The 24421-nt window shown below is 48.2% G+C and overlaps 1 protein-coding gene across 3 annotated transcripts; it reads left to right on the top strand.

The window, feature by feature from the left end:
- The first annotated feature begins 726 nt into the window (after positions 1-726).
- Positions 727-23932, top strand: NUFIP2 (nuclear FMR1 interacting protein 2). 3 transcript variants are annotated; one of them, XM_069033607.1, is made up of 5 exons: positions 727-988; positions 3903-5612; positions 13261-13293; positions 13868-13922; positions 14527-23932. In XM_069033607.1, the coding sequence occupies exons 1-4, from the start codon at positions 805-807 to the stop codon at positions 13918-13920; spliced, it is 1980 nt and encodes a 659-aa protein (XP_068889708.1). In that variant the 5' UTR covers positions 727-804; the 3' UTR covers positions 13921-13922; positions 14527-23932. The 3 variants fall into 3 exon arrangements, with proteins under 3 accessions (XP_068889708.1, XP_068889707.1, XP_068889706.1); XM_069033606.1 differs by having other exon boundaries at positions 14221-23932; XM_069033605.1 differs by having other exon boundaries at positions 13868-23932.
- The last annotated feature ends 489 nt before the right edge of the window (positions 23933-24421 follow it).

Raw genomic sequence — 24421 nt, 5'->3', positions numbered from 1 at the left:
GGTGGATAGGTGCATGTAGTGAGCCCACCTTTCCCGGGCCGGGTGGGTGCTGAGCACGCCCGGTGGCGAGTCCGTGCGGGGAGCGGCGGGTCCGCCCGGGCGGCTGCGGGTGGAGCCCTGGAGCCGCGGGAGCTCCGGCTGCCGCGGGAGCGCTGCAGCTCGGCCCAGCAGCGATTCGGGGCGCTGCTGCTGCTCCGCGCTCTCCGTGGCTGCTGCTGGGAACCCGGCCGCTCACGGTGATCAGATTTCTGCCCAGATCCCCTCCGCGTGGCGCTGGCTGGGGCTGTTCCAACCCTCTCCGCCTGCTGCGGGGCGCGGTTCACCCGCTCCATGACGGTAAAACGCGGCTTTGGAGCATCCTGGGCCTCCCTCCTCCCGGTGACCCTGCGGTGAAAGCCCCCCGGGGCCGCACGCCGCTCCGCGCCGGTTATGGAACACCCCAGCGGCGAGGGCCGGGGACGGAGGCGGCTCCGCCGTGGCCGCTCGTTCCGGCTCTACCGCGCTCGCACGGGGAGGCGGCGAAGCGCGCCCGCCCCGAAACAGCCCCGTCCCTGGCAGCCTCACCTGCCGCTGGCCCGGGGAGGGGGCGGCCGGGAGGCTCCGCGCTGGCCGTGCCGGCTCTCTCCCGGCCGCGGCGCGGCGGGGCGGGGCGGGGCGGGGGGCGGGCGCGGCAGCGCCGCTCGCTGATTGCAGGGCGGGCGCTGCCAGTCCGCCGCCTCCCCCGCGCCAGCCGCGTCCCCGCGCCGGAGCCGCACGGCCCAGCAGCGAGCGCCCAGCCCGGCCCGGCCCCGCCAGCCGCCCCCCATGGAGGAGCAGCCCCACCACCACCATCACCACCACCACTATTACTACTACGGGCACCACCACCACCACGCGCAGAGCGCCTACCTGCCGCCGCCCGACGGCCGAGCCCAGCCCAAGCCGCCGCTCCGCCACGAGCACAAGCACGGCGGCCCGCAGCACACGGAGGCGCCGAAGCGGAGACCAGGTTGGGGCGGGCAGCGGGACGGGGCCTGTGACCTTCGCGGGGCGGCGGCGGCCCCCCCGCCCCACCTCCCTTCCTCCTCCTCCTCCGCCGCCGCCGCCTCCCCCGGCCCGGCTCGAAGCTTCTCCGCCGCGCTGGGGCCGCTTCCTGTCCGCCATGTTGGGGCTGCGGGAGCCGCGGGCCCGCCGGCACCGCCGCCCGCCGGCACGTGGGGCCGGGCCGCGCTGCCCCCGCCGGCCGGGTCCCGGGGGCGCGGGGGGGCGCGGGGGGCGGCCGGGCGATTGATGAGCGCCAGGATCAATGAGTCAGAGCAGACGGAGGGGCCCGGCGCGGCGGCGGCGGCGGCGGGAGGCGGCGCGGCCCGGCCCGGCCCAGGGCGCTCGGCCGCCTCCTCCCCGCCGGGGCCGGGGCTGCGGCCCCCGGGCCGTGCCGAGCCGCCGCTGGCCGGGCGGCAGAGCCGCAGAGGCGGCGGCCGGGCAGCGGCGCGGGGGGAGCCGATCCCGGGCAGGGCCGGAGCCCGAGCCGCGCTCCTGGGGGGCTTCCCGGCTCCAGCAATCCCCTTTGGGGGTGCTTGTGCGGGGTCAAAGCGAGTGCGTGGCCACCAGCCGGCTGGAGTGCCGCGTACATTTTTTTTTTTTTCTTCCCTTGAATTTTCCTTTTACATAACGAGGTGGGAGGGGGCCTGGCAGCAGCAGAGCGGGGTCGGCAGTGCCCCATGTGCAGCCTGGGCAGGCAGGGAGGGACCTGATCCGGTACACGCTAAAATAAGTTACCGAGCAAAAATAAGTTGAGTAGTCATTTCACTGTTTGCAGCGTGCCCAGGGTTTTAATATGTGCCTAGGCTGGCACCCCTCCCTTCCCAGCTCTGAAACGGTTTGTGAGCTTGCCAGATCCTCTTCACCTGTTCTTCTTACCATCGTGGTTTTTTTCTCTCTCCCCTAAATTTTGGTTCCTGCACCTCCATGTCCAGGCCAAGGCCAGCTGTGCCAAATGTTGATTTGGAGAAAACTCAGGCAGCTGAGCTGTGAATACTTGAGAATTGGAACTAGAAACTGCTGACACACTGACTTACTGAAATGGATTTTGTTCTTCATTTTATTCTTTCACTCCTCATCTGCAATGGTCTTATGACCACTCTTATTGTTTTGTTTCATTAACAAGTGGTGTCAGAAGTCTTGAGTCATACAAGGTCAGCTGTAACACACTGCTCTTGAGAGGGCTTCCTCTTCACGCTATTCTGAAATACTTAATCTTAGAGGATCCCACTGTACTAGTTCTCTCTGGGGTGAAGTATTTATGGTTAATTTTCTTAACAACATATTTGAAAGCTATAGTGGAAGTTGTGGTGGTTACAGATACTTGCACGTAGTAAAATCCTTTTTGATCCCCCTCGGCAAACTCAATTGTGGAATTTCTGTAAAGGTTCCTACAAGGATTCTTGTGTTCCCGACTTGCACAGAACTTGAGCTGTTACATCTGCCAGACATCTGAGGCTCCAGGATGTGAGGGTAACAATGATTTTTAGTTACAGCAGTTAATTTCAACAACATCAGCAACAACAAAAACATTCTTTTTCAAGCTGGAGTTTTGCCCGCTCCAGTTGTTGAGGGACTCCCTCTCTGTGCTGACTCTGTGCCACCGTGGCTGCAGATGGAGCCTTAGGTGGGTCAGTGGTTGTGGGGGATGTAAGGCTTTCCAGCCTCGGGAAGGAGGACGGATGAGTCAGAGGAGCAGCAGTAGGAGGGATCCCTCTGCTCCGTCCGCAGCTGGAGTGTATTTGTTAAGCAGGGCACAGTGTGCTCTCCCTGTCTCCCAGTGGGGCTCCAGGGCTTCTCTTGGGGCACTGTAGCCAGGGTCCTCGAAAGCAGCCGGCCTCTGGCCAGATATATTTAAAAGGGAAAAAGCAAAGAGGAAGTTAAGTTGTTTCAGTGTGGACTGTCTGGGCTTCCAGCTCTGCTTGAATTGCACTCCCAATATTCCCTTCAGAGCCATAAGGCATAGAAGTGAACTTCAGAAGGAAAAATGAAAGCTGAGTGTACAGCACAATCTCATGGTTTTGTGAGTTGGAGCCCTCAGCAGGTACTTGATTTCTCGGGTCTCCAGCTCATACCAGCTCTCTTGGGGACTCTGAAATACGAGTTTTTCAGTGGGCAAGAGATCAGTTCCTGGTGGCAGCAGAAGGGTGCTTACAGGGATGCATTTCTTCTCAGTTTTGTCACCTTTTCAGTGCAAAAGAGCACGTGTAGGGAGGTGCTGGTTCACTATCTTGAAATGTGGTGAGGAGATGTGGTCACATTTTCTTCCCTCCATCTTCCAACTGGACTTGCACACGTCCTTTTGGAAATCCTGCCTTTTTCTTTTTTTTTTTCCCCACCCCTTTACTGAGATGGCATTTGGGAGCAGGGTGGGAAGGACGACTGCTGGTGTTGCAGGCCCAGGAGCTGATGGAGATGGTAGTTGTCCCTTGTTCACAGTGTGTATTCTGAACCTCCACAGATCTTGTCACAAAGGCAGCGGATCCCGCTGTCTTGAAGCATCCTGGGAATTAATTTTTTCCTCTCTGTGACCTGGAAATAGTAGCTGATGAAATAGCTCCCCAGCTTGCCAGTGATCTTCAGTACAGTATATTTTCCTGACATAGTATCTGTATTTTGTTTTGCTTTGTTATGTTATCTGTGTGTCACTCAGTTATGTGAGAATCAGTCACAGCTGGTCCTTTATGCTTAACCCTTCTTGCTGTGGGTTCCAGCAAATAAATTTATGCTGCTTTACCTCAGAGACTAGATATTTTCCTATTTTAAAATGTCTGCATGAGGAAACTGGGTATGTTTGGGGCTGACTACAGCTTTCTGCAATGACAAGTCTTAACATTTCACATTCTAATTCTTGCCTTTTGCTGTTTTTGGCTTCCCTCTAGGCTACGGAGAGCTTAATGGTAACGCAGGAGAACGAGAAGTGTCACTAAAGGGCCTGTGCTCTGATGAAGCCACCGCCCCAGGATCCAGGGTACCCAATGGCAGCCAGCAGCTCGTAGATTCTAATGCCACCCCAAAGCAGACTGTGAAGGCCGGTGCTTTGGGGAAAGCTGGAATCAAAACCAAGAACTTCATTCAGAAAAATAGCATGGACAAAAAGAATGAGAAGTCCTACGAAAACAAACACAGAGAAAACCAGTCCTCAGACAAGCCAGAGGGAGTGGCTATTCCAAACGGTGTGGTGACCAATAATTCCAGCTACATCACTAATGGCTACGTAGGCAAAGGGGCTGACAACGATGGTAGTGGCTCCGAGAGTGGATATACTACGCCTAAAAAAAGGAAAGGCAGGCGCAACAGTGCCAAGGGTTGTGAGAACTTGAATCTAGTACAGGACAAAATAATGCAGCAGGAGGTCAGCGCACCAACCTTGAAACAGGAACTTGAGAGTTTCAAGCCTGATTATAGTGAACAAAAGGGGAACCGAATTGAAAATACTAAGCCTGTTTGGAAATACGAGGCTGGGGCTGGTGGAGCAGGCCGGGGAAAGCCTGGGCTCGGGGACGTACCGCGGAAAAACTCTGATGCCAAACCTGGGATTAGCAGCAAGAAGTTTGATGACCGGCCCAAAGGGAAGCACGCATCGTCGGCTACGTCTAAAGAGGACTCATGGACCTTATTTAAACCACCCCCAGTTTTTCCAGTGGACAATAGCAGTGCTAAAATTGTTCCCAAAATTAGTTATGCAAGTAAAGTTAAAGAAAACCTCAACAAAGCAGCTCAAACCCCATCCACATCATCCTCGTCATCTTCGTCATCTGCTGGGGAAACTCAGGCCCAGACATCAAGTCGACTGTCCCAAGTCCCCATGTCTGCTATGAAATCTGTCACTTCTGCCAGCTTCTCCAACGGGCCGATCCTCGCGGGGACCGATGGAAGTGTGTATTCCCCAGGGGCCCAGCCACTGCTCTCAACTGCTGCTAGTACTGTACCATCGACTTCCTCTGAGTCAGTACCCCAGGACATGAGTACAACTTCGACAGCCCTCGAACAAAAGAAATCTGGCCTTTTTATCTACCCTTCAAATATGCAAACTGTGCTCCTGGGGACAGCGCAAGTCGATTTCCCTTCGCAGACGAATCAGCAGAACCTGGGGGATATCTTCCAGAATCAGTGGGGCTTGTCTTTCATAAACGAGCCCAGTGCTGGACCTGAAACCGTTGTGGGGAAATCTGCGGATAATCAGTTAATGGAAGTGACATTTCAAGGGGAATATCCTGCCACTTTGGTTTCACAGTGTGCTGAAATCATTCCCTCAGGAACTGAACAACCTGTGTTTCCTAAGGCTTATGAGCTGGATAAACGGACTAGCCCTCAAATTCTTAGTGCTATTCTTAAGCCTGGGACTGCTGTTGAGGGTGGTGTCTTAGCTTTGGAGTCGCATCACACAGGTGACCTACAAAAGGCAGACACCGGTAGCCAAGGTGCTTTAGTGTTTCTTTCAAAAGACTATGAAGTAGAGAATCCTCTGGCCTCTCCTACGAACAATTTGCTAGCCTCCGCCAAAGAACAGAGGTACCAGAGAGGCCTAGAAAGGAAAGATAGCTGGGGTTCTTTTGACCTGAGGGCTGCTATTCTATATCACACTAAAGGTAATGGCTTAACTTGCTGCCTAAGGGCGTTCTCTTATTTTTTTTTATTTTTTTTATTTTATTTTTATTAGTGCAATATTCTAACATGATAAGTTCCTTCCAGAAATTCTAATTGTTTTAACAACGACCTTGTCTTTGCTTGCCGATCTCTCGTGGCAGTAATGGTTTGGGGAAGTTACTCAAAGGGTTGTTTAATTAATGTTAAGAAGTATTTGTTTCTCTGTTCCCGTGGACAGGCATGAGTGATGTTGATAGGGAGGATACTTAGCAGGTCCTCCTAAGCATTGGAAGGAGTTAATCGTGTAGGTTCGGCTGCTCTGTTCCAGATGTACCAGGTGATATTCTGTCCCTGTGAAGGCTTCATAGTCTGTACTCACACCTCTGCCACCAAAGTGTTGCAGCTTCTCCCCTGGGCAGATCAGACCATGAAATCATGGCTTTGAAGGAAGAAAAAATTATTCCTACAGCTGTAGGTGTGATTTATTTTTTAAAGTGTGCCCCACACACACTTTTTCCCTGCCCTTGAGTATTACAGCAACAGCAAGACCAATCTTTTCTTATCAGCTCCTCTGTAAGCTGCAGATTGAATTCTCTCCTTGTCTTTGTAGACCACATCTTTCAGATGATTTTATTGCTTTCATGGAGTCCTTTGTAGTCCAGCTCCCTTTTTCTCCTGTTTTTTTGAGATTGAAATGACTCAAACATGATACAGGCGCTTTAAAATGGGAACGAAGAGAGGGAAGCCTGTGGGATGGTTTGCTTTCTGCTTTAGCCTCAGCCCCCAGAAGCTCTGAGGTCTTGGGGCAGTTCTTGGCTTTTGGTGGTGGCTCAGTGCTAACAGGAGCCTGGTTGTGTGTTCCCTTTTGTCACAGTGTTTACACACTTGACCAACACAGGGGCAGTCCCTTTTTTTTGACCCCCTTCCCTCTCCCTGCACCCCTCTACCCTGAAGGGAACAAGGTGATCATCCTTTTTTTGTTTAGTATTCCACATGCATACAGGGAAAATGTCTTGCTCCCCTCTGCAGGGGGTTGGTACTTGGTTGGCTTTGGCAAATTTGCTGTTTTGACCCACTGCAAAGTTCTTGAATTACTACTTCACAAACTCTGTATAGCATAAACTCAGATGCCTTCCTGTAGTAATGACAAGCCCAGTCATTTAAAAATAATAACTCCAAATTTTTTTTCCAGGTCATCTCCCTCTCAAGACGTTAACATTTCAAGCTCTAGTATTCTTGAGAACAGTGTTCATCAACTGATTTTATCTGGGTCCTCTCCCTTCTACTCAGTTTATTCCAGCATTAAAGCAGGCTTTCTGTTCTCATTTTTTGTGTCTGTTTGCAGCCTAAATGCCAGCTTCCCATCAGAAAAATAGGAGTATCAGAAAGCATAACATGGAATAAAATCCTCGGTGATCTGTTTCTTAATTTTGCAAATATTCCCTAGATTTCTGTTTGCCTCTCTGTTTTTGTCAGCCTGAACTTGTGGAAAAGCAATTGTGCTGCCAGCAAGGCTCATCAGCTCTCCCATTCTCACTTGCTGTGAAAGGCAGAAACAATAGGAACAACAGGAAAATAAAGAACACTCCCATCCCATGTCCTCTCAAGGAGGTGTTAACTTCAAAGCCTGGCTGCGTTGAGCTCTTCTAGACACGGGAGTTAATTACATTTGTTGGCAAGAATGGCCACTTAAAGCACCCGTTAAAATACTGTTCTCTGCTCTTCTTCTGCATGTGAATGGTCTTGCTTTGAGCATCCAGAACAAACACCTTTATGATGGTCTGGGGATACCCGATCCTGCCTCAGCACTCATCTCTGCTAATTTCTTTTTCAGGCTACGTGCTTGCCATTTTCAAGGTGTTATTTAGGGGTAAAAGATGATGGATGTTTCTAATCAGCGTTGTCATTAATGCAGTGATGGGGTGCTCCAAACAGCTTGGGCTTGTCTGTCTTCCTATTTAGAGTTCAAAAGCTGCTTTACAAAGCAAGAGATCAGTCCGGGTCTTAGTACTTCTGTGATGATGAGTGTTGCATTTCACCCTTGGGGTGAGTTGGGTTAAGAAATATTTGGAGGAACGGTGGTTCCTGTGCTCTCTCCGTGGCCGTGGTCCTGCAGCCAGAGCCCACCGTGTACTGTAAAATGCCTCAAAACTGGAGCTGTAGGGTGCATTAGCAGGACGGCAGTGCGGGGGTTAATTCCCACACTATTCTCTCCGTTTATCTTGGGCTGTTTTCCTGAGGTCCAACTCCAAGCCAGCCAGTTCCTCCGAGTAGGAAAAGAACGATTTCACTCAGTTCCTTTTTCACAAGCTGCCTTTTCCTCCTTGCTTGGGAGAGCGTGTGGATTTGCCTGGGTCGGTGTTAGGGCATTCCGGGCAGTCGGGTCCTCAGACTGTTTGGTTTTGATTTTGAGAGTCAGGTGAACTTCTCCCTCTCAGATTGATCTGTTTGCTTTTGAGCAACGTCTCAGTAGTTTGATCTTTGCATCTGCCCTGCCCTTGGGGTTATGAACACAAAGAGGAACGATCACAGGACAAGGACAGGGGTGAGTATGGAGCACTGTGGGGTCCTGGTGTGTTCCCTACTCTGAGCTCCGTGTGCAGTAGTTCAGTGCAAGGATGAAGCTCTGGGTGTTGGAGTCAAGAATGAGCTGTAGTGTGAGTGGTTGGGGTGCTTTGAATGTCACAACTGTGCACCCTTTTTTGCACTGTGCCTGTAACTGTGCCCAGGTTGTGTGGATCCTCATTCTGGACTGTAAATTTCTCTGGGAAAGCCTCCAGCTTACTCAGTAGCTTTGTTCCAGCAAACCAGGCTTTCCTACGCGTGGTTTGCCCAGCGACTGCACAGGACATTATAAACTGTAATTGCTTCACAGCTTCCCTGTGGAAAGATGGATGGAGGAGGTGGCACCCAGAAAAGACTGGCTCTGGTACGGTGCTCCTGTAACTCACCACAGTATCCCTGTGCTGTGCTGGGTGTGAGGCTGGGTGGCTGCAGAGCACAGCGAGGTCCTGGTGGATTCCTGTGTTCCTTTGCCTGTACCCAGAGTGCTTTTTCCCCAGAAGTCAGAGCACTGGCAACATTTAGGCAAGGATGATGATGATGGTGCACCCTCTTGTTCCATCTCTTGGAAGCTGTTGGTTTCCTTGTACCCCTGCTTCATGCCTTGCTTCTTCTTTATTTTTTCCTCTGTTTAAAGGGCAGAAAGACTTCCTTGATCATCTGATCTGCTTGAGTGTAAAACACGATCCTTCAATGTGGCTGCCTTCATTGACAGCCCGTGCCGCTCGGTGTTTGTGACAGTGCCTTGAAACACTCACGGGTGACAGATCTCATTTACCGAGGGAGATCTGATTTAGCTCAGCGCTGGTGGGCCTGCTCTGGATGTGCTTGGAGACAGGGATGGGCTTCACATGGGAGACTGGAAGGCCCAGGAAGAAATGGTGCTCTCGCTTCGAGTCATTGTCCCCTATCTAGGTTAGAGTTGAACTTCTGCCTTTGTGTGGCATTGCCAAAATCCTTATCTTTTTGAGGTAAAACTGATTCTTGCAGATATTTTGGTCCTTCAGATAAGGAGGTTGAGTATATGTCAGCTTTACTTGCATTGAAACCAGCATCTTCTTACTGCTTTAGTCCTTCTTTTAATGACAGCTAGATGAAACACTTCATATCGGAATAATTGTCAACGCTTTGGAGAATTTTGTCATGTTCAGGCAGTTGCATTCTTCCAGGTCAGGCTGTCACTAACACTGAGCTCTAAATGGCAAGCTTTGTGGTGGGAAGCTCAATAATTTGCTTGTCCTGAGCTAAAAAGCAAATAATTGAGGCCTCCAGCTCAGCTGCACAGCAGCGAAGACCACATGGGTGGAGAAGAGGGAGCTGCAGGGTTTCCCTTGTTCTCTTGCCCCTGAGTTTCTGCCTGTGCTGCTGCTTTGTTCCTTCTCAGCATCTCGGTGGCAGCAGCATCTCTGCTCGCGTGAAGAAGCAGGAGAGCAGCATGGAAAATAGAGCAAGGCAGTGTGGGCCAGCCAGGAGTGGCGTTCGCCGGAATGGTGAACTGGGTCAGAAGAAATAGCAGAGCTGTGAATTCAGCAATTTTCATCCTTTACATCAGGAGAGGGGGGAAAAAAAAGCCTTGGTGTCCCATCCCCCCTTGGTGGGAAGGGGTTAGAGCTCGCTGGGTTGGTTATGGCCTTGTGGGGCCTGAGCTGTGGGGCAAAAGCTGATTTAATTCTCCTTCCAGTCCCTGCTCTTTCCAGTTGTCAGGATGAGTACAGTGTATGCTGTGCAGCCATGAGTCTCCACAGCATGGAATACTTATTCTTCGCTTTGTTTCCAGGGCAATCCCCATACTTAATCATTGTCCTGCAGATACAAACAGAAAAAAATCAGATGAGAATGGTCCCTTCTTGTTATTTCTTTAGTGTTGTATTTTAGGGAGAATTTTGGGATTTATAAGGACAGTGAAATAGTAGCGTGGCATTGTGCAGAGACTTCTGTGAGCAGGGACTGCCTCTCTAGCAAGGAAAATGTGTGTAAAAGTGCCTGTCTTAGCAAGTTATTACAGAAACACTTCTTTCCCCTCCAAGGTTGTGTACCAGTCCTGCTGTAAAGTTTATTGACCTATGAGGAATCCCAGCACTATTCACCGGAGTGTGCCTTAGTCTGCTCCTGACATCAAAGCTTTCCTTCAGTGACCCTTTGTTTCAGTGATAGTCCCCAGAAAAATGCTTTAGGTGGATGTGGCTGGGACTGTCTGCCCCAGGCAGTTCCTCAGTAAACCACGAGCCTGAGGGCTGTAGAGAGGCGAGCTAATTGTACAAAATCCTGGAAATGAGAAGTTGGAAGGGGCACAGGAGGTGACCTTGTTCTGCCCCTGGCTTGGAGCAGGGCTGGGTTGTGCAAGGGTTTGTTGATGGCATTTTCTCCAGCTGGGTTGGTGTTCACTTGAGAAGAAGGTTTGCTGTTTCCTCAGCCACATGTCTGGTTTTGGGAATGGTGGCTCCTGTTGGGAAGGTCTTTGGAAAGCAGCAGTACTGGGTTTTGGGGGCAGTATCTGAGAGACAGGACTTGGGCTGATGGTGAGGATACCCCTTTTCTTATGCAGGATAAGCAGCTGTAGGAGTCCTTTGCTTAAACTCACTCTAGAAGCTTTATCCAGGGAAGAGAGGCTCAAGAAAAGAGCTCTTTGAGCCCAAAGAAGGAGGGCTGAAAGCTCGCTTGGGGCCTCTTGCATGCCCAGTGCTTGGGGGCTGTCTTTCCTTCTGCATGGCTGGAGCCAGGCATTGGGCAGCAGTGGCTCTGCTGAGCTGCCTGCTCACCAGGTCAGTCACCAGGTCACCCTGTGACAGTGGCCATGGCGTTTGTCACAGCGCCTTTTGTCAGTCATAGGTGACCACAATCTGGAACTGACAGGAAAACTCTACTGTATTACCAAGTAAAGCAGAATAAATCATATAATTCAATTTTAAGATTGAAGAAATCCCTTTTTTTCCCCTAGTTTTGTGTGGCAGTTAGCCTCAGACATTTTTTTTCCCTTGTGAAGTTGTTTCAGTTGGTCAGTGTGCTTAACCTGTGCTGTCCCCTGGCCCTGTGCTGCCAGCTGGAGGGGAGGACCTTGCTCTGCTGATGGCAGGTGATATTTAGTAAGAGCTGTTATTGCATTTGTTTGTTGATGGTCTTTGGTTTTGTAGCTTGCTCAGGCTGAGCATCTGCCAGCCAGTGTGTCCAGGTGTCTGGGATTTCCAGGACACTTTACACCACCCTCCCTTTCTGAAGGAGGAGAAGGGAAATTGAAGTCTGAAAAGGTTGTAAGTTTGTTAAATTTTTTTTTTGAAACAGAGCTTTGTCAACTTAGTAGTTTTTTTGTTGTGTTCTTAATAGTATCTCTGTTTGTTTATCTGTTTATCTGTTGGTCTTATTGTCATATATTCTTAACACAAGGAGTTCACATTGTGTCCAGAGTTTAGGCCAAATGAAGTGCACGGGACAGCGTGGTCTCTGCATGGGGGTAGAGTGGTGGATGGTGCTTCAGCTCCTCCTTGTATTTGATGCTCAAGTGTTGCTCTAATGTGCAGGAGCCAACAACTCGAGAGTAGTTTTCTGTCCCCTGCCTTTGGGGAAAGCTGTTAAAATGGGAGATGTTCTTTAGCTGTTAGGAAATGATGCATCAAACTGCGCTGAATGGAAAACTCGCTCCACGGGAGGTAATTTTAGTAGCTGGTTCATTTTACTTCAGGGGAATCTGCATCTGGCAGATGAGGGAGGCAGTCCCTCGCCAGCCTGCTTCTATCCCTGGGGTGTTAGAGGCTGGCTACTATTCCCAAAGCACTTAGGGCTCCCCAATAGAAGTGCAAAGTGTTGCTGTTACTATCCTGACGCAAAAATAACAGACCTCGTAAAATTTTGTCAGGGCCTTCCTTACAAAAGGCTTAATTGTGCAGTGAGGGCTGGCAATATTTATTTGCATGCAATTTCCTGCCCCAGGGAGCTGGAGATTGTAGCGGACAAAGGACAGATGAAGGCTTGGAGAAGGGAGGTGACTGATGGAGGTGACACTTGGCACACATCGTGCTGAGGCCATGGGTTTTGAAGGGCTTTTTCTTCTTCCTTTCCCATGCTGGTTAGTTTACTTACTGCCTTGTTTTGTGCTTTACTGCACATCCCATGTAGCCTGATAATCCCTTTCCATCTCCTTTTCCTAGCCCCTACCAAGGTCCTGTCACCCTTTCTGGCAGAAAAGAGACCGGAAAAGTGGTACTTGCAGGTTGTGTTCTGACTAAATACTCATTTTCTGTAATTTTGTCTATTGAACTTGGACACAAGGTACAGTCAGTGTCTTCATAAATATTCTAGCTCACAAAATTCCAACTCGATAGCAGCTCAAAGTAGTTACTTTTAACAGTTCTGTAAAGATGCGACTTTTTTGGGGGGGATATTTTAAAGGGAAGAGCCTTCTGTTTCTCAGCGTGAATGAGAAGAGCATTTAACTTTGTTGTTATTTCTTGGGTAAACAGAAGCACATGCTTGTCCAGGGAGAACTGGGAAAGGTTTGTCTTCAGCCTACAAATGTGTTGTAGAGGTAAATTGGGGGAACAACTGCAAGCCAGGTGTGTGGAGCATCACACCTTGCTCCTGGACAGTGTGTTGGCAGCAGCTCTGCAGAGATGTTCACACGGCAGCCCTTGCCTGGTGCCTCAGCACACGCACGCTGTGAACCATGTGCAGCTCGCTGTGTCCAGCAGTTCTCATTTCACACACACTAAGCATCAACTTGCAAAAATCATCTCTCCAGGCTCCTTGTTGAGGCTGTAATGTGCAAAGCAGCGTTGGAGTCAGAGTAGTAAAGCCTGAAGTTAGACTGTGATATGTAGGACTGGTGAATGGTGATGACATTTCTGATGCTCAGCTTGGCTCTCTGACCCTTAAGATGATGTTACAGCCATCCCTTTGCCTTTTACTGCTGGATTATTCATGTCAAATTTGTGTAGTCCTGTGGGCTGGCACTGTGCTGCTGGGTTGGGATGGGTTTGGCTCTGTTTGAAAGCCTCAGCACAACTGCCACACTTGGAAAATTGAAGTGTGTTTGGAGTGGTCTCTAATGGCAGCATCAATCTGCATAATAACAATGGTCTCCTTTTGCCTCCACAGAAATGGAAGCGGTTTGGAATTTGCAGAAGCAAGGTAAGGACATTGGAAAGAATAAATGAACCAAATTGCTCTGTCTGTTGGGATGGGGGATGAATGAGAGTGGATTGTCTCTGTCTGGAGATGCCCAGGTTCAGTTCTTCAGCTCCTGCGGTTTGTAGTCTGGATTTATCTCCCTTTCAGATTGCTGAAAGTCAGGACAATAAGCTTTGCTATAATGGTGAGCTGCTTGGAGAGAAGCAGAGTCTCTAAAAGAGCAATAAACCCAGTGTCAAATTAGATTTAATGACTCTTCCCTATGTGTATACAAAATTGCTTTCTGTTTCTGGTGTTGGGTGTCACATCCAATAGTAAGTTTTAAATTCTGATGTATCCCCACAAGTCACCTGAGAAGAGGTTTTGTGTGGGAAGAGCCATACCTGGAGACCCGTGTGCTGCTGTGGGGAGCAGGCTCTGCTCTGTGGGAGCCCACCTGGCCTTGGGGTGGCTTGGCAGGAGAGGGCATCCTGCCAAGGAAAATTCTGTTAACAGTCAAGTACCTTGTGTTTATTTTCAGCCACAGGGCCTGAAAGTAGCTTGTCCAAAACTTAGGATTCTGCTCTCTTTCCAGATCCCAAAAGGATAATCACTTATGATGAAGCCATGGATCGCCCGGATCAATGAAGGTAGCAAGACAAGACTGCCTGTTATAACCTTTCTGCAGCATTTGTGCTGTTCCTGGGGGACAAAAAGGCTTTTATGCTCCTTCTAAATCTTCAGTGCAGCAGAGGAACCATAACTAGAATCACAGGATAATATATACAAATATATATATAGTTATTTAAAAATGGCAACTGAAAGTAATTAGACTTCTTAAGGAATCTGAAAATTTATTTCAACGAGACTACACATGTGATTATTTAATCTCCGGTACTGAATAGATTTTTTTTTTTCATTTTTGTTTTGTTTTGTTTTTGTTTAAAGAGTGAATGCAAGTGATTAAGGAATACAGACTCAATTACAAGCCCGGTTTCAAAGTTCCTGCTGTCGTCTACAAGGGCAACAGCAACCCACTGGAGAGGCATTTCCACTTGACAAGGTTTCTGTTTCTTGTTCTGTGACTGTAGTGACACACTAATCACAGGGAAATCAGGATGATTCACCATCCTTCATCTCCCCTTTCCCTTCCACCTCCCCTGTTTGGTTTCTTTTTTTTTTTTTTTCTGATTTGTTTTCCATTGAATGCTGGAGAAACGCCTTGAAGTTTGCAGAGTTTCTTTTTTTTTCCAGAGAATTATAATCCGCATGTTTTGCCAGGAGTAAAGCAGCAATCCTATGCTGGTGATACTGTCTTAAAAGGATCATTCTGCTGAGGGAAAGATGGTAATACTGCAGTTCTAGGATGCATGGTGAAGTCACACAGTTGACCTGGCTCCTGTTACACGTTGGACTATTGCAACTGAAGAGTTACTTCATTTTAAAAGACAACATGGAAAAATAAGCAATCTGTTTAGGCATTTAATATGGAAAAAAACCAACAAAAAAAACCCCATTGTTCCCACAGTTTAATGTCATTGTATTACTGGGAGCAAGAAAAAAAAAAAAGACAAAAAAAAGTATCTTCTGCTTTCAACTGTAGGTGCTTCATATTTGCTCTGTCTGTCTCCTAACACTAAATGTGCTGGATTTTTTTTCCCATTTTCATTGGAAAACTGAAGAGGAATTGAGTTCTGCTAACTTTTCACCCTTCTTGAATTATTTTTTCTCTTAAAAAAAAATTTCAAAATAACAAAAAAAGGAAAAAAGTTAAAAAAAAAAAAAAAAAAAGGGAATTTGAATCCTTTTCAATTTGTCCATAGAATGCCAATGGCTGGGCTTCCTGCCCCTTGGAAATGCTCTTTTATATTTTAATGCAGTCTGTGTATTTCCGGGCTCTGCTTCTAATTATCTCTTAATAAAAATATATTTTATTACAAAAAAAATGGAGGACTTAGGAATGAAAATAATAATTTAAAAAAATAATTAAAAAAAATAATCCCAGGGAAAGGAAAGCTTCCTAGCAGTGGTAGGGAAGGCTGAGCAGAGTGCAGGCTCCAGCTATGTAACCCCTCTGTCCCATTGCAGCTTGTGTAACATGTCCAAATCATCTGGGGGTCGGGTAGTTTTTCTGGGTTTTTTTTAAAAGGTGGAAAGTTCACAGGGTCCAGTGCAAGAGCGGGAAATGAATAAAGCAGAAATGGGTTTGTTGACCAGCCCCCAGCTCCCCATGGAGCTCATCCTGGGTGTCTGTGGCCTAATCCTGGCTCCTGGGTATCCAGGTCAGCAGCAGTTGGTGTTCCTAAAATGGACCCTCTGGGGCATTACAAGGAGTAGATAAGCCCAAAACTTTGGGATCCCTTTGTGCTTAGATCTGTCCATCCAGCCATGGGGCCGGTATCAGGTCCCCAGAGAGTTCCACAGGCCTCTGTCCTCACCCTGTTCTCTCCAACATCTCATTAACAACCTGGCTACCAGACTCAAGGAGATCATAAGTTTGCTGACACACTGAACTGGGAGGAACTGGCTACTCCCTCGAGGGCAGAGAGGCCTCAGCAAAGTAGAGATGGGCAATCACCAACTATTTAACAAGGGTGAGTGTTGGATTCTGCACCTGGGATGGGCAGCCCTGGATAGACTGGGGAATGAGAGGTTGGAGAGCAGTGCCATGGAAAGGGAGCTGGGGGTCCTGGTCCATGGCCATCTGGATCTGGCAGCCAGGAGGGCCAACAATGTCCTGGGGGGCACCAGGTCCAGCATCACCTGTCCCGCTCTGCTCTGCACTGGTGTGGCCTCACCTTGAGTCCTGGGGGCAGTTTTGGGCATCACAAAGTGAAAAAGACCCCTATTTAGAGAGCATCCAAAGGAGACCATGAGGATGGGGAAGGGTCTGGAGGGGAAGCCTTATGAGATCCCTTAGTTTGTTCAGCTGGAGAAGAGCAGACTGAGGGGAGATCTCATTGTGGTCTTCAACATCCTCCCAAGGCGCAGCAGAGGGGCAGGTACCAATCTCTTCACCCTCATGACCAGTGGCAGGGAATGGCCTGAAGCTGAGTCAGGGGCGGGTTAGATTGGATAGCAGGAAGAGGTTCTTCACCAAGAGAGTGGTTGAGCACTGGAATGGCCTCCCCAGGGAAGTGGTCACAGCATCAATCTTGTCTGAGTTCAAGAAGGGTTTGGACAATGCTTTCAGGCACAGGGTGGGATTCTTGGGGTGTCCTGCGCAGGGCCAGCAGTTGGACTCGACGATCCTGATGGGTCTCTTCCAACTCTGAATATTCTATAATTCTATCTCTTTCTTTTTTTTCCTCTTTTTTTTTTTTTTTTAAATTAGGAGTATGTAGCATGTGGCTTTTTTAATTGTTTTTATACTTTTAATAAGATTGTTCCTGAATGAGACGCTTATGAGTTCATGGTGGGACAATGAAACTGAATTCTGTACCTTGTGTAAGACGCTCGCTTTCTGCCACGCTTAAACATTTGACTATGGATTGCCTACTCCATTTGATGTATCCAAAGCTATATAGTATAATACTGAGTGTGATACTATATAGTCATCATGTATTGTATCAGTCCAGGTTCAGAAATGTGTGGTTGGCCAGTCGCAAATAGTTCTGTTTCACCTATAAACTGTACCACCTCGACAGGTGTGTGTAACTTTGAGATGTATAACATGTTTACAGATGTGCCCGACATCTAGTCCTCCAACGTTCCTATTTTTAATTCTGTTGAGTCTCCCAACTGCTTGCCAAAAGTCGGAATCACCTCCAGCTCTGCTGCTGAAGAGCTGGGGCATTCCTGAGCTTTAAAGTGTTGAACAAACTGGATGGTGGGGCTGGGAAAATGAAGGTGGAAGAAATGTTCTTTTTCCTTTTTTATTACTATTATTTTCAAAAAGTTGAAGTCTAATAGCAAAGTTTCCAGTTTGTTTTACTGGCTTTAAGGCTCTGCTGTGTATTTATTTGCCTTGTGTAGTCACTTGTCGCCTTAAGGGCTGGGTTCCATTAAAAAAAAGAAAAAAAAAAAAAAAGAAAAAAAGAAAAAAGACAAAAACACCCTGTTTTGCTTCCCTGGGGTCTGTGCTGTCCTGTCCCCCTGCCCCAGGTCCACGCTCGGGGCAATGGAGGAGTTGAGCAGCACTAACCCTGCGTCTCTAAAAAGGTCTGAGTCTTGCTGAATATTTGAGGACTCTGATCTTGGCCTAGTCCAGTCTGTCACCTGAATAGCAAAAGAAATGCTGAGGGAACCACAGTTGGAGCAATGGGATGGGCTGGATTTCCCCCGATGCTCATCCCTGTGGCTTTGCCTCGCCAGCGGGACCCATCCAGAAACACCCTCGGCAGCACCTTCTCTGCTGTATTTGTGACCATCCTCTGTTCAGATGTCTGTCTGTCTGTCTCCATGAGCTCCACAGCGTGTGCTCAGCGCTAAGCAGTTAGGAATTCCTCTCTCTGAGCTCCTGTAGCTCTGGCTCCCCGGTATTTTCTGGGATAGACTATTGCCTAGAGCCAGGCAGGGCCATGGAAGGAGCTTCCTCGTGCTGTCGTGTAACTCGCCCTGTCGCTGTCTGCAGTCCTCCCCAAGTCCTCACACAATTCTTAACTGAGCACTTATTAAAAATATCTTAAGATTTAATCTGTTTTCTGATTATTTTTGTGTATACTTATAAAAAAAACAAAAAAAAAAAAGGAAAAAAAAAAACCAAACTGAAATTGAGCTGTGACTAATTTAGCACATTGAAATAACGATAAGGTGTTACTGATAAGTCTCACGTTTTGTTTTGGTTTTTTGTTTGACTCAGAGTATTAGTACTGTAGCATAAACCAAATACAGCCCGGGAAGGGGAGCAGCAGCCTCCTGTCCCGGGTCTGCACCCGAGGGTGTCTGTGGGGGCGAGGGGCCGGCGGTGCGTGTGCGAGCATCTGACTTGTGAGGAGAGCGAGCGTGTATTTATTTGTGCCATTGTTTTCATTACACTGAGTAAAGAAAGTTTTAAAACCCCTTAAGTACGTGTAGTATCGGAAAGCGGCACTAAGGGTGAGATCATGACCTATTTTTTTATTAGCTATGAAGATACTAATTCAGGTTAAGGCTTCTCTCTCGTTTCTGTTCCCATTGTGAGTCCCTTTCCTCTGGTTCCCGTTCCAAGCTGCCTGTTCATTGAAGTGAGGATTCCTGCACAGGCAGGGTCTGTCTCCTTTCTCCTCTGGTCATTCCCCACCTCTCCTTTCCTGCCAGCAGGTTCTTCTGGGTGTCTCTTGTACAGGGTCTTGTGTAATAGAGACGGGAGTGTGTGGTGCCAGCCAGATCCAGCTTGGAATCTGCATGCTCTTTGGTGAACCATGGAGTGTTCCTTGTGCTCCAAGAGGTGATTTAACAACTGCTCCATGACAGTGGTTTGGGGCCTTCAGTGTCTGCTCTCTCCCACTCCACCCATCTGGTGGACTGGCAAAGCAATGGCTTTCAAGCTTTGCATAGAGTTTGGTTTTGGTTTAAACCCACCTCAATCCTCTGTGAAACCTGTTAGAAATCTCCTATGTCTCACCAGTGGGTAGGTCCAGGGCGTGGATTCTGTCACTAACCCACTTCAAACCTTTCTGAGCTAGTAAATCCCACTTTTTGCCTTCCATAGCTGCTGTGAACTTCTTTGAAATGTGGAAAGAAACCCAATTCTCACTAGGTTGTGAGACTGGCAGCTGGGAGCGGGTGATGGGTGAACCAGCCAGCTAAATGCAAAGGAAAATTGCTTCCTGCTAGGAAAAAAAAAGAGCTGGAAGTTGTCCTTCCAGCTGTGTGTGTAATTAGTGCTTTCACCTTCAAGAGAGCATTACAGTAGCACCATAGTGTCCTTTCCCAAGTGGCCAGTGGGTGATGTCAGGGACATGTGGGAGTGATGGCATTCACAGCCAGAACTGCTGGTAGTTTTCCTTTGTGTCCAGTTTTGATTCAGTAAGTTGCTGTGGTGTCCCAAGCTTTCAGGAGTCTCACCCTCTCATCCCTACAAGACTTTTCTGTCCGTCCATCCGTCGTGATTTGTTTTCCTTACAGAGGCTGTTTACAAGGGAGCTGGTTGAGGTCAGGAGGGGAGAGAACAAGGATTCACCCCTTTAAAGCTGCTGCACATTTTCACACGGGGGTGTAAGGCAGGAGAAGGGCTGGTGTGGTGGAGTAGCCAAGAAAGCCAGAGTAATTCTGGCTCTGGCCACCACCAGAGCACTTTTCCATGTGGGAAAACCCTAGTGCACACAGCTGGGAAGCAGGAACCTGGGCTGGTGGGAAGGAGATCTTGATGTGCTGCCTTCCAGGGATTACAGAGCTTTAGAGGTTTGCCCAGTACATGTTACACCCCAGGGTCAGGCTGGCTCCTCTGTCCTGCCTGAGATCCTCTAAAGTGGCATTGCTCAGCAACAGCAGAGTGGAGCTGTGGATGTCGGGGGAGGTAAAAGACCCCTGTGGTGGCCTCGTGTCCTGGGCATGAGCCCACTCCCTGTGCTGGGACTGGAGCAAGAGTCCTGCCTGTGCCCTAACCAGGGGATGCTGCTGACCTGGATTTATCTTGACTGTTAGTCAGAAGGCTTCGTACAAAGTGTCCAGAGCTCTAAAGCCATTTTGTAGGATAGCAGTGTCCCTTTTCTACAGCCTTATTAATGACTAGAGTATCTTGAAAAAGAAGAAAACAAACAACAACAAAAAAAAGAATTGCTCATTTCTTTCTGTGGTATGAAACTTGTGTACTGCAAACTTCTGAACATTTAGCAAAACACAACTTACAGTTTTCTAAAAAAAAACAAACAAAAAGCAACAAAAAAACCCCCCAACCTGTCTGCTTTCCATATGGTCTTTCCTCAGGTGCTAAATAAGGGTTCCAAAAATGGATACTGCTTTAGGAGTTTCTGCTTTATTCTTAAAATACATATTTTTTTGCTTAGGTGTTGTAAAGATATTTTAACAAGAATGTTTTTTTTTTTTAATGTAAATAAGATGGTGTCTTTAATTTTTGTTTTATCTCCTTTTTGTCCATATTGAATAGTCTAATTTTCATTTTTATCCTTTTGAGAAGGACCCTCTTATGCCCTTCCCCGAAGACATTTCATTAAGTGTTGCTGCATTTAAGAACGAATCTACAACTGTTCATTGTCTTGGATTAATGCTGATGCTGCTGCTATAAGTAACCCTGAAAATCAAGAATGTGTGATGCACTTTTGTTTTTCGTTTTTGTTGTTCTGTTTTTTAACATGACCATGTAGTTTCTCTGCGGATAGTTGAACCCTCCTGTAACACAGCCACTAACTGGGAGAGTGTAGGAACTGGGGGAGCCGGGGTGTAGGACAGGAGTGGACCTGATTTTGGTGCTGACCTATGGGAATTTCTATGCAAACGCAAGCAAAGGAGAACTCTTTAACTTGAGAGAACACTGTGCATTTTTATTTTTTTGTTTGTTTTGTTTTTCTTTTCCTCTCCTTCCTTTTCTCAAGCTGCTATTGGAAGGGTAGTGCAAATCCCTGAGGTTTTCAGCTTCTCCTTCCTCCATGGCCGGTGGTGCGGGAAAGGTGCCTGAGTTACTTGTAAGGTAGAAAAACCTCAGTCAGCTCTTGTCTCGTCTCCGGTTTTAATATATTTGTTTTCTATTTGAATTTACCTGTAGAAGGAAATTGCTCATCTCTACAAAAAGATCTTTTGAATGCTTTATCTCAATGTGAAGTTAACCAGCAGTATTAAGGATTGCGTGGCCTCCGTCCTGCCCTTACCCCAGTGCTGGGGACCCACCGGCTCCTTCTCCACCTGGGGAGCGCTTGGTGCCTGGGGTCAGATGTTTTCCAAGAAAAAAGCAAGGTGAAGCCATCCAGCCAGCCAAAACCTGCCAGTGAAAGGCTTAGGGAGCAGTGGAGGGAGGTCTCACTGCATCAAGGCGCTGCCATGAGGCACGGGCAGGTCCGGAACCTCTTCTCTTTATGGGTCACGCCTGCATCATGGTGGGGGATGTGTATCCTGGAGGAGGAGTTTACTGGAGGGAAGAAAGGGAATTTACTTGACTATTTATAGAAGATCCTTTAGGAATATGAAGTACCTCTCTGCAAAGTGAGGGAAGAGTAAGGAAGGTCTAAAGTCACGTAGGAAAAACACTTGGGGATTACGACTGCCTGGAAAATAGTCTACAGATACATAGGCCAGAGCTCTCTACCTGTTTAGTTAGTTTATTCAGCATCAATTTATTTCTTTTTTGGCCAGCGTTTGCTCTTTTACACACCCAGGTGCGTGTGTACATCTGACTCAATGTGCCTTGCATGTGTGCTTAGTCTTTCTGGAGAGAGGTGATGGGGGGTGTGAGCTGGGGATGAGGCTGGGAGGGCCACTCCCCATCCACAGTCGAGGGTTCCTTAGTGTCCTGGTGACCCTTTGGATCGAAATGAGACTTGGACTCCAGCCTGTGTAGTGGCTGTCTTAGTTTGGGGATGAAGTCCTGTGCAGTGGCACCTGTGACTTCAGAGGGGAATGGGAGGGAGAGAAAGAAAAGCTGCTTTGCTCTTCTGTGGACAAAAAATCAGCATTGCCATGGTGTTCCTGCAGAGCCAAAACAAGCTAAGCTCTGGAACTAGCTTTGCTGGAGTTCAGGCTCCCTGTGGCACCATGATCCCATTATCCAGGGGATTTATTCCCTGCCAGGTTGTGGTTCTTGTTTCTGTGGGGTTTATGAGTATTTTTTTGTAAAGGAGAAGTCAACATGCCTTGCTTGAAGTTAGCGAAATCCAAACGCTTGTGTTTGCAGTCAGTGACTCAGAACTCCAAGCTGTGCAATTCTGGGTTCTCCATCTCCCACCCCAGTGTGTGATGATTCTGTCCGAGTCTTTCTGTACTTCTGCCACAGTAAATGTGAAAGCTTGCTTGCATTATTTTTTAGAAATGCATTTTGCACACTCGGGTTTCACTGAAGCTCCGTGAAAAGGTTAGTTTGAAGCAGATGAATAAAGCTATGCACATGTTTTGAAAGTTTAATTTGTGTCTCATTACCAGAAGTGACTTATCTGCCCTCTTTTGCATTCCTGTGCTGTCATTGCCTCCATTCTCTTCACCATCTTGGAGGGTATGATGTAAGGTGACAGTTCTTTGCTGACAGCTGTAGCAGAAAACTGGCGCTTCTTGATTTTTTTAGTAGCCTTTCTCTCTCCTTTGCTTTCTCTGTATCTCTCTGTATAGCTATATAAATATATATATTATTTTTTTATTTTAAAGAGCCTACTTTAGTAATTGAATCAGAGGGAGTGGGGTGTGCTGGCTTGTGTTTCGGATACACTTTGTGCTGGCGGATGAACCAGTGCCCTTTTTGGGGAGAGCGTGGTGGCGGCACCCACCAGTGTCCCCATGGGGACGGGGAGCCCCCACACAAAGCAGCTTTGGGGAGGGGATGGAGACCAGTCCACTGCGCTGCAGGCCAGTGGCGTGGGCAAACTCGAGGCTTCTAATGACAAAATGAACCAAGAGGAATCCTACCGCTGTGTATTCCCACTGTGAGGCAGGAGGGACAGGGTTCCTCACTATCCCACTGCAGGGCTGGAGTGGAGACAGGGTTCCCTCCAGCCTTGGGGGTGAGAGCTTTATTTTGTTTTTGTTTTCATGCATTGGGTGCATTGGGTTGCAGGTACCACCTTTGGAAACATGTTGCTTAGCCCAGAGCCTGTGTGCGGGAGAGTTGGGATTTTGTGACAGGAGAAGGACCCTGACAGCTTTCTCCTTCTGTTCCCTTCGCCATGGCAGAAATTTGTACTAACTTGACAGCTTTTTTTCATACAGAACAGGGCTGCTTTTCTATCTACCATCACACGTGTACTTACACACCTTCAGAGGCTTCCCAGCCTCTGAAGGTCCTCAACTTGTTTACTGGGGGGACTGATGCCCCTCTCTCTCCCTTCCCTGAATATTTCAGTGTTAAGGGCGGTGCAAAACACAACCGCGCGCTTCGACTGCGACTGCGAGCTGGGGCCGGAGAGATCCCTGCAGGCAGAGCCGGGCGGGGTCTGTCTCCTCTCCTGCCCCCCTTCCCCTTCAATAAGTTCTCATTTTGTTCCTGGTTTGTATTCAAATCGCTGCGAGGGGTTGTGCTCTACCTGCTCAGGAGCTGAATTACCTCTGACCTGCGGAGAGGGGCAGCCCCTCTTTGGTGTCGATGTTGTAGTGTGCGACCACACGGGTCGGTAAAGGTAGTCTGTGTTTCCTTCTCCCCTCCCCAGTAATTTCCAATTAGGTGAATGCACTCTGTGTGCCCAGCTGGAAAAGCGTAGGCATTTTCCTGGTGGTGAGAGGGTGGCTAGAGGAGTTTAGTGTAAAACCTGCTGTAGCTGTGTCTGGCGCAGCCCCTTGCGCTGGTGTGGGTGATGTCACGGACTGTAAGGATAGGTAATGTCCATGAGCTGTAATGGCATGATGTATCTTTACCAATGATGTCATACTTCACACTATATGTTTTGAAAAAAGAAAAAAAAAAGAAAAAAAAAAAAAAAAACCAACCTTACCTGAAATTTTGTTTATTCTGCACCAACAGGTCTTCAAAATTTATCCAAATTTTATTATTTTATCAGGAAAAAAAAAAGAAATTTGTGTAGATCGAATACGTTAAGACAGACAATAAGTGATGTAAATTGTTGAATAAAAATTTTAAAGTTTGTGGGTGTCAGTGTGACTTTCTTTTTTGCGTTTTCGGGGAGCAGCCTGGGTTTAGATCCCAGAGGCCTGGCAGTGCTGGCCACAGAGCCCACGAGCTGTATGTACGTGGATGGTATGGCTCAGTGGGGCAGAGTCCAAGTGTCCTTTACCTCGTCAGGAGAAGGAGAGGGCAGGCAAGGAAAAAACCAAGGGTTTCTGTGCAACAGTGGGGGTCTGAACCTCCCTCAGTGTGAGCCCTGCCATGCTTCAGCCCAGCTTAAAGTGAGCAGGAAAGAGTCTGGTCCCTGCTCCTGGGATGAGGGTGTGCAACCTCAGTCCCAAACACACAACAGCAAACACACACCAAGCTGTCTTATCTTTTTCTTTCAGTCACATTTATTGGCAATTGTGGCAGTTGGTACCGTTTTGGGAGTGTTGTTCCATAAGCAGTGGCAGTACAAGAGGGGGTGGTTATTTCGGGAGGGGAGTATTAGCACCAAGAGGGAGCCGG

Source organism: Aphelocoma coerulescens, chromosome 19 (genome assembly GCF_041296385.1).
Source record: "Aphelocoma coerulescens isolate FSJ_1873_10779 chromosome 19, UR_Acoe_1.0, whole genome shotgun sequence".
Classification (NCBI taxonomy): domain Eukaryota; kingdom Metazoa; phylum Chordata; class Aves; order Passeriformes; family Corvidae; genus Aphelocoma; species Aphelocoma coerulescens.
The sequence above is the reverse complement of the archived record's forward strand: the minus strand, read 5'-3'. Positions and strand labels throughout refer to the sequence as shown.